General features: G+C 48.7%; 2 protein-coding genes across 2 annotated transcripts; one reads left to right on the top strand and one right to left on the bottom strand.

Moving 5' to 3' along the window:
- Positions 1–336: 336 nt before the first annotated feature.
- GIQ15_04922 (Vps15p) lies at positions 337–5,099 on the top strand (the record flags this gene model as incomplete). Its single annotated transcript, XM_033552339.1, has 4 exons — positions 337–550; positions 627–747; positions 810–4,974; positions 5,079–5,099. The coding sequence occupies 4 exons, from the start codon at positions 337–339 to the stop codon at positions 5,097–5,099; spliced, it is 4,521 nt and encodes a 1,506-aa protein (XP_033406069.1).
- An 842-nt stretch (positions 5,100–5,941) lies between these two features.
- GIQ15_04921 (small G protein signaling modulator 3) lies at positions 5,942–9,220 on the bottom strand (the record flags this gene model as incomplete). The annotated part of the gene is made up of 1 exon (XM_033552338.1): positions 5,942–9,220. The coding sequence occupies one exon, from the start codon at positions 9,218–9,220 to the stop codon at positions 5,942–5,944; it is 3,279 nt and encodes a 1,092-aa protein (XP_033406068.1).
- Positions 9,221–9,780: the final 560 nt, after the last annotated feature.

Raw genomic sequence — 9,780 nt, 5'->3', positions numbered from 1 at the left:
GAAATCAGAATTTTCAGCCACTTTTACGCCACCTTTTTACACCAGCCACACTTAAACCATATTAGGTAAGATAATATCCACTAGCCACAATTATTGTTATGTAATCTTACACCAGCCACATATTTATTACATAATCTGTGCTATTACGTTGGGCTTCAAGGTTGCTTGAGATGGACGAAGAAGCAAACAAGATACAGTGTTGGAGCTGTTAATGAAGCTAATACTCCAGCCAGCCAAGATCAGTGCATGCTATATTCTTCCATAGATGCTGTGATATCTACGCAGGGTCTCGTTTACCTCTTCAAATGAGACTATAGCGATGCCTGGCCGATCAACATGGGTCAAGGCTACTCACTCACCTCGCTGTCTGCGGGCTCTGCGGGCATCGATGTCCCCGAGCTTGCGGATCTCACCTATGAGAGATCTTTAGGGACTGCTAGGTTCATGAAAAGTATTCGTGCCCGACATCGCGATGGCCTGGCTTTCGTCAAAGTTATCATGAAACCCTACCCAAGTCTAAAGCTAGACCCATATGTCAGGGCCATTATGCGTATGTCGCCCTGGTCAAGCCTCCTCTCTCTTAAACGCTTGGAAGTGCCATATATCTAACTGTGCTTGCTACGTAGGCGAACGGAGGCTGCTGGAGGGTGTCCCAAATGCGCTTGGATATCAACGGATCCTGGAAACCAGTACTGCAGGTTATCTCGTTCGCCAATACATCTATAGTTCTCTTTATGATCGAATGAGGTTTGTGTTTTTTTTATTGTTACCAGCCCGTCATCAGCTTGACCTGTGCTAACTCCAAAAAGCACTCGCCCGTTTTTGGAAGATATCGAGAAGAAATGGATGACGTTCCAGCTGATCTGTGCACTACGAGATTGCCATGCGCAGAATGTCTTTCACGGAGATATCAAAACCGAGAACGTTTTGGTAACATCATGGAACTGGCTCTATTTATCGGACTTTTCATCATCTTTTAAGCCAACCTTTCTTCCAGAGGACAATCCCGCCGATTTCTCCTTTTATTTCGACACCTCTGGACGGAGAACTTGTTATCTAGCACCGGAACGATTTTTAGAAGCCGGAGAGGATCCTGGCAGCCGCTCAGTAAACTGGGCGATGGATGTCTTTAGCGCTGGTTGCGTTATCGCGGAACTTTTTCTGGAATCTCCCATTTTTACCCTTAGCCAGCTCTACAAATATCGAAAAGGAGAGTACAGCCCGCAAACAGGGCGGCTCATGGAGATCGAAGATCCGGATATCAGAGAGTTGATCCTTCATATGATCCAACTCAACCCAGAGTCGCGATATTCGGCAGAAGAATGCATCAATTTTTGGCGCCGCAAGGCATTTCCGGAGTATTTTTACGGATTCCTCCATCAGTATATGGGGTTGATAACAGAACCATCGCCAGGACGAGCACGCGACGAGTCCACGCCGCTAGACCTTAAAGAGGTAGACGAAAGAATTAGTCGGGTTTTTGTTGATTTTGACAAAATATCTTACTTTCTCGGAGCTTCTCCTCAGATATTATCGGACGGGTCTGAGATAACATCTCCAGCACTCACACAACAACCATTCCCATTACAGTTGGATTTGCCCAAAGTTGGGAATCAACTCGCAAAGCCTCTCTCAGCAACAGATGATGGGACCCTCATATTCCTTACCCTCGTCGTCTCGAGTTTACGAAATACAAGTAAATCGTCTGCCCGAGTCAAGGCTTGCGATATACTACTTGCATTTGCTGAGAAACTCCCAGATGAGGCGAAGTTAGACAGAGTACTGCCGTTTATTATCTTGCTACTAAATGATCGTGCAGATAACGTTAAAGTCTCCGCCGTTAGAACGCTAACCCAGCTTCTAGCCATGGTGAAGGTTGTTTCACCCGTCAACGCCTACGTCATTCCTGAATACATTTTCCCAAGGCTTCAACATCTCATTAATGCATCGTCTTCGAACCCTACGCCTATGGTCCGGGCGGCCTATGCTTCCTGCATCGCCTCTCTGGCACAATCTTCCCTCAAAATTCTTGATATGGTTCAGGCATTGCGATCTGACGCCCGATTAACGTCTCTAGTACCATCGGGCTCTGAACGAGGCTGGGAAGAAGGAATCTCATACCATAACCTCTACGATGTTGCACGAGTAGACTTACTTGAATTTTTTGAAGCCCATGCAAAAGCACTCTTGACCGATCCAGATGTTGTGGTGCGCCGTGCGTTTCTTGGCTCAGTGCCAGGCCTCTGTGTTTTCTTTGGCAACCCAAAGGCAAACGAGGTTATATTAAGTCATCTTAATACCTACCTGAACGATAAAGATTGGATCCTAAAATGCGCCTTTTTCGAGACTGTTGTTGGCGTCGCTGCTTATGTTGGCAGCACCTCCCTTGAAGAGTTCATTCTCCCTCTAATAGTCCAATCCATGACAGATCCGGAAGAGTTTGTTGTCGAGCGAGTTCTACGATCACTCGCTGAAATGTCGAAGCTTGGCCTCTTCCAGCGTCCTACTACATGGGATCTACTCAATATTGCTGTGCGATTTTTTATACACCCTAGTATATGGATACGAGAAGCAGCAGTTAATTTTGTCGTGGATGCAACCGCCTTTTTGTCCGCCACTGATAAATACTGTATTGTCAGTCCCCTTGTCAGACCGTTCCTTAAGACGAATACAACGGACATATCGGCTATCCAGATATTTGACGCTCTTAAGAAACCATTGCCCAAGAATGTATTCGACATGCTGGTGGGATGGGCAACTAGTGTAGATAAAGGGATATTCTGGAAATCGGCTCCTCGAGACGGAACCTTTTCGCTGGGCGGGTCAAATATTCCTAAGCTGCGACATCGTGGAGGTACTTCACCTTTGAGCAACATGCCACGAAACGAAGAGGATGACCAGTGGTTATCAAGGCTTAGGAATATTGGGCTGACGCAAGAGAACGAATTCAAGTTCCTTGCACTCAGAGAATATATTTGGAGGGTTGCAATGAGGAAAAAGAAGGACGAGGATAACGATAAAATAACACCACTTACGGAAATCATATCCTTGAGTGAACATGACATCACTCCCCAGACAGTGCTTTTTGATAAGAAGCAAGGCGTTAGTCGGCAGCGACCTGTCCCAAAAAAGCCCTTACCCGCTCAAGGAGAACGACGGCCACATACGATTGCCGACGCATTGCTTGACGCCTCGACGGCTATTGACTCAAGTAATGATGATCGTCAAAGGCAAGCGAGACGGCCTATGCAGGGAGAGCGCGAATCTAGTATGCCTCCAAGTTTACGCCCTACTGCGATAAGGACCAAGCAAGCCCGGGAGTCACCGACTGCTTCGCCAATTTCCTCATCTCCCAATGGCCAGGCAGGTTCACCTAAGTCGCCTGCCTCACCATCAGATACCCCCGGCCAAAATGTGGTGGAGCCGAGTAATGATGGAAATGGGCTCGTTCGAACAGGCACCCCTTCATTACGCGTACCAAGTGGTGACATAAAGCGCCGTTCAAGTGCCATCAACCTCCTGAACCGCCAGGAAAATTCTAAAGCGAATGCTGCAACTGCTACATCTGCCGCCAATGCCTTTGGGAAAGTTGACGTTCCCCATCAGAGAGATCTTTCGCAGTTATCTAGAACTACCACGCCTGAACCCCAAAACAACGGCACGCAGGCACTACGACCGCGATATAAAGCTAGCCATACCTACCAGGGGAATGATCCAACGATTTTAAGAATATTAGACAACATATTTGCCGAAAATTATCCCACTGACCTCTTTGATTTTGGGCCAGTGATACATCCGCCAACTCATCGCTCTCCGTTGCATGGCCCAAGCGGACAGCCATCTGATAAGCCTTGGAGGCCACAAGGAGGACTCGTTGCAATGTTCGGAGAGCATACTGGCCCAGTCAATCGGGTGGCAACCGCCCCGGATCATGCCTTTTTCGTCACAGCCTCTGACGACAGTACTTTGAAGGTCTGGGATACAGCTCGTTTAGAAAGGAACTTGACCCCACGGTCTCGACAAACCCATCGACACGCTCCAGGGGCCAAAGTAAAGTGTGTGACATTTGTTGAAAATACATATACATTTATTAGTGCAGCTACCGATGGTAGTGTCCATGCAGTAAGGGTTGACTACCAGAATCACCGCGATGTTATCCGCTATGGGAAACCTCAGCTTGTTCGAGAGTACCATATTTCACCGCCTGAAGGTGGAAGCGGCGAACATGCTGTCTGGATAGAACACTTCCGGACAGATGTACACTCAATCTTACTCATGGCTACTAATAGATCCCGGATAATCGCATTGGACCTTAAGTCAATGACTGAGGTTTACACTCTCCAAAACCCCATCCGCCATGGTACTTTGACAACTTTCTGTCTTGATAGAAAGCACAATTGGCTGCTTGTGGGAACAACACATGGAATATTAGACTTATGGGATCTCCGGTTCTGTGTCCGTGTGAAAGCTTGGGGGTTGCCAGGAGGAACTCCAATTCGCCGTCTCGCCATCCATCCCACTAAAGGCCGGGGGAGATGGGTATGCGTCGTTGGTGGTGGAAATAACGGCTCAGAAATTCTAGTCTGGGATATTGACAAAGTGCAATGCAGAGAGGTTTATCGGACAACCAGTGCCACTGTGAACCAGATGGCACTTCCCGCTGGGCAAAAAGGAAATCTCAATCCAGACACAAGTTGGAAAGTATATGAGCCGTGGAAAGTTGATGATGACCTACCTGAAGGTATGCTGGGTCGCTTTGCAACAAACACCCACCCTGCTTCCGCTGCTCTAGAGCCGACTGCGGCTGGTGGGAATTCCGTCAGCGGCGATCGAAACTCCATCTTTGCGCTTGCTGTAGGCATTGACTACCTAGAAGGCACGGCAGAAGGATCCAAATGCGGATTCCTTGTAACCGCTGGTTTGGATCGCAATGTACGCTTTTGGGATGTCGTACACCCTGATGCATCGCTTGTTGTGAGTAGCCCAAACATAGTTACAGATGGGACCCAAATGCGGCCGAGATACGACACAACTCATCCGACAACCTCTTTAACGATAACATCTGAATGGATCCCTAGCTCTGGCTCGTCACCCGCTAGGCCAGGCACAGCCTCCAACAAGAAGGCTAGTGCTACGAGTACAGGGAGTACGCGTCCACCACGGAGCACCGTAATCAGTTTACAGCAGCAACTGCTACTAAGAAGTCATCTTGATTCTATTCTTGATGTAGCAATCTTAGAATCTCCATATGCGATGACCGTGAGCGTGGACAGGGCTGGGATGATATATGTATTTCAATAAAGTAGAAAATACATTGGACCCATTTCCACATCACTTATGGATTTACATTTTTTCTAGCCAGTTGTCATTCTTATATTACATGCCATATTAGCTTGCTGTTGTATAGTTCTTTGTATAACATAGTAATTGCATCTACGGATTTGGTTTAACACAATATGAAAATTATTGGGAACCATGAGACCCGAAAGGGTGGTTGATTCGTTTAAATTATGTATGTTCCACTCTCGATAATCGTATTGGCTTTCTCTTCCGTATAACATCTAAGCGGCATAGATGTATGTAAATAACACATTGACAAGGAAAGTAAGATGCACCGGCGTCGGTTTATATACAGGATATCTAAAAGACAATATTAAATGGCCTAGGCAGAGGAAGACAAACTTGGAACGAAGGAAAACGAACTGCAGAAATGAACCAGATAAGATGCTGAAATTGTTCGCTGGTATGACCACCTAAAGGAAAGACGAGCTTAGAAGGGAAAGGAGTGGGTATCTCAATGCTAACGAGAGAAAAATCATAAAGAGAGACTTGTAATGTTTATAAAAAGGAAAATAAAGAGGAAATGCTTGACAGAAAATGAAATCTTAGTGAATGAAACTGCTTATGAAAACACGCCTCTAGGGTGTTTATATGAAAGTCCTTACTTTGGCACATGGGATGTATTGAAAGGCATGCCCATCGCCTCAATCGCAGCTGATCGCCTTGCTAGGACATCCTCTCTCTTGACAACATTCCGTAACGCCTCGCTAGCCTGAATTAGTCCATCGATACTAATCGCATGGTTCGTCATCTGATGGTTAAGATATGAATAAATCGCAGCTGGGGTTGAGCAAGTAGTTAAGAGCTGTTGCTCGTTGAGTTTCAGCAATGCTAGCGCAACTTGGAAGAAGAAAGTGCTTCCGCCTCCATCACTATTGGTACTAGTGACATCTTTGTCAACAGTGGAGAGCGGAGTGGCTTGCTTCGATGCTGGGGCTGGAGCAGTTTTGGTAGAGGATACGCCTGATGCGGCCTCGGCAGGCTCCTGGGTTGACGCGGGGGCATTGGAAGAGAAAGTAGCGGGCGCACTGAGACAGAAGACAACGTCCCATACGCGGTAAAGTGCTTCGGCAGACAAGCAGTCGGTAAAGATTGAGAGGAACCACTGGAATGTCAAGGCTTCAAGCTCAATACCCAGATCTTCAAAATGTGCCCATAGGTTTGGTAACACCTCTGAGACATACTGACACAAAACCTGCTGGTCCGCTCGAGATGCAACAAGACCATGGTCATAGTAATGAGGTGGAAGGATATTTTCAATGATTGAAGCCAAGACCCAAAATGCGTCTTCTGCTGTGGGTAGGATTAGCAGGAGTGACCCGGCAATCAGGTTCATGCCCTGACAGTATCCAACTTCTGGATTCCGGCGAGAGTAAGCAAGAAGTACTTCGTTCAGTTTTGCTACCCCAGGTCCTTTTCGGAAGAAAATATTATCAGTTAGGGTACGATGGATGTCCATGCCAATCTGGGCAGTAGCGCCTGGGTCTGCCTGGGTAGTTATATGCCCATTGACAAGGTCATCATAGTATCCTGGCACACGGAGAGCGGAGGCACCGCTACATTCGGACCAGACCTTAGCACGGTATGCAACCGGAATACCGCCTAGCACGAGATTTCTAAACTCTCTCCATTTAGCACGGCCGATTTTCCCCTTATTTCCAAGACCTGCAATGCCAATGACCTCTCCATCTGCTAGAGCTACTTCAGGCATATCGCGAGAAGGCTTGGAGCGGTCGGGAAGCGTTAACGCTGCGGTAGCTTCGCCTTCTTTCCGTCGTTCCGCGCGGACCTTTCGCATGAATTCATTCCATTTCACAGTTCGATCCTGCTGGGAAGCGTCATGTAATTCCGTCAATCGCTGTAGCAATAACTTCACTGGCTGCTGTTCAGAAGTTGATGCTTCACGGGGCCTAGGCTCTGTCCCCGCAAACTCGGCGTGGTTCGAGATGACAGCCGACGTGAACGCGGATGGTTGTGCAGAGTTATTTACCACAGATACCGCGCCACTTTTCCCAACTGCAATCGATGATATACGAGGTTTGGGTTGGGTGCCTTGTTCGACAGAAACAACAGGCCCTGCAGCAGGTGTATGCGAGAGTAATTCTGTGGGTTTCGTTGCAGTCTTTAAATAATCTTGCCATCTCCTGAGCCCAGCAGCACTACCCTCTAGATCATCACCGGGCGCAGGTGTTGCGGTGTTACCGTTGTTATCTACATTCGCAGATCCAGCTGCATTTGTAGCGCTTGAGGTTTCCTCCGTTGGACGGCCCGCATTCACTTCCCTTTGGCGTCGGTTTCTCCTTTGATCATAGATAAAGCCAAACCTGTCAGTAAGCAGGTCGCCTGGGTTATACTCTCCATAGATATGGGCAAGAGTGGGAGGGCGGGATTCCATTGGTAAGATTGCATCCATCTCAACGGGCCCCAGGTTAGTTGCCTCACTGTCAGGGTGTGCACTTCCCGGAGTCCCTGCGCCAGAGGTGGTACTTGAAACCCGCAAGCGGCGTGGTTTTGAGGTGTTATTCATAGTCGAGCCGCGCATAGTTGATGAGCTAGATGAGCGGCCAGACAATTGCTGTACGCCAGTCGAACCATTTATCCGTGTCAAAGCAGCCAAAGCAGATCCAGCAGCCTTCGGCGGCCGTGGCGCAGGTGATTGGTTCCTGTTTCTAGCATCGGGGTTCCTTGACGACGCGCGACTGCGGGCGCCATCCTGTCCATCCTTCCCCTTTCCGGCAAATAGTTTAACAGTCCATGAAGCTACCGAGTTGGAAGAGCGTTGCGAAATGATGCTTCGGTCGTCACCGTCGCCAGACTTGTATGCTGGCGTACCATCGATTCCAAGACCTGATGTATCTGGTGTTGGCCCCGGAGGCTGGAATAACTGTCCATCAAGAGCTTTCCGTCGATTTGATGCTTGGATGCGAGGTCCATCCCCTGCATCGCTTCTCATACTGTTGGCTCTGCTAGGTCTCCGGCTCACTGTCGAGGTACCCCATATATAGTCTTGCCATCCACGTCCAGTAGCTGTAGAGGGCTTCTTGGACGACCCGGCACTCGAGTTACCGGACCTAGGGTCACTATCAGTTCGATGAGGCCTGATAGTGGCTTCAATATCACCCTTCTGGGGCCCAACAGTTTCCAACATCGCCTGATTCATCATATCGTCAATAGAGGAGGTCAGGCTTCTCTGCCCGGAAGAAAAGTCGGCCGAGTCGGCCTTTGAGGTATCTAGGGAGCTATCCGGTGGGTTTTCCAACATATAGAGTCGCCGCTCAATATCATGATTCGACACTTCAACTTCACGGAGCATCTTCTTCAGCTCTCGCTCCCGGTCATCAGCACGCAACCGTAGTGCAGATACCTCCGCATCACGCAACGCCAGGTCACGGGCAAACTGCCGTATCAACCGCACAGCTCCCGTCCGGGCGATTAGGCGTTCAATATGGTCATCGTTCGCTAGGTGTAGGGACCCGGGGACATCCTGGGAGGGTGCAGAGTCACTGAATAGGGCAGCTCTACCGGAGAGCTGAGGCAAGGTTGTGGTGAGGCCCTCAAGAGTTGCCTTCCGCCCACGTTCGCCATCCAGCCCTTTATCACCTTCTTCGACCAACAACGCCCGGCTCAGAGCATGGTTCAACGCCGGTTCGCCGAAAAACCCTTCCGGCGATCGATCTGGGGATAGAGATGGAAAAGAGGTGAGATCGGTGGCCGTATGTGTCGACGAGCAAGTGCTTAGACGTTTGAGGGGTTTCGACCGGACAGTCTTTGCTTTCTGACTCCGTCTCGACGAGGTTGATGCCTGCGAGGAGGACCGTTTCTGAGCTTGGGCTCGGGCTCGGTCTTGGGCTCGGTCTTGGGCCTCTATAGCTTCTCCCATTATTTCATGGAGAGGCGAAATGCCAATAATGATAATAAGAGGTCAGAATTTCCCCCGCTGCCCGACGAATGCATGAATAGGATGAACTGCGGGGAGAAGGTCGGGATCGGCTTAGAGAGTAAGAATAGTAGGCTGGAAGAAATGCAGGTAATCGCTCGAGGTTGAAAGTTCTAGTTTCGTGGTAAAGTATAAGATCATAGCAAGGATGGTTGATGTATCTTTAACGCGGTCTGGCCCAAAAAGAAGCCCACTAATTTAAAAACAGGGAAAACTCAGGCCCTGGCAGCAAGGCAAAGCCGACAGAGAGGCCCGGATTCGAAGATGGCGGCGAATATCAGGTCGCATCGGCGGCGTGAATACAGCTGGATATGATGCAAAAATGAAGCTCGACGTCCAAAGTTGATTTGAAATGATAAACAAATAAAACAACGCGGGCTGACCGCCTTCCCAAAATGGATGGCCCATGACGTGACACGTGTGAGATGCCAAGGCGGAGAATCATTTATCCGAGAATGCTGAATAACCTATTATATAATCTCTATCTTGCCGAAGCAGGTAGA

This window comes from Arthroderma uncinatum (assembly GCF_011692745.1).
Source record: "Arthroderma uncinatum strain CBS 119779 chromosome Unknown scaffold3, whole genome shotgun sequence".
NCBI lineage: Eukaryota > Fungi > Ascomycota > Eurotiomycetes > Onygenales > Arthrodermataceae > Arthroderma > Arthroderma uncinatum.
The sequence above is the reverse complement of the archived record's forward strand: the minus strand, read 5'-3'. Positions and strand labels throughout refer to the sequence as shown.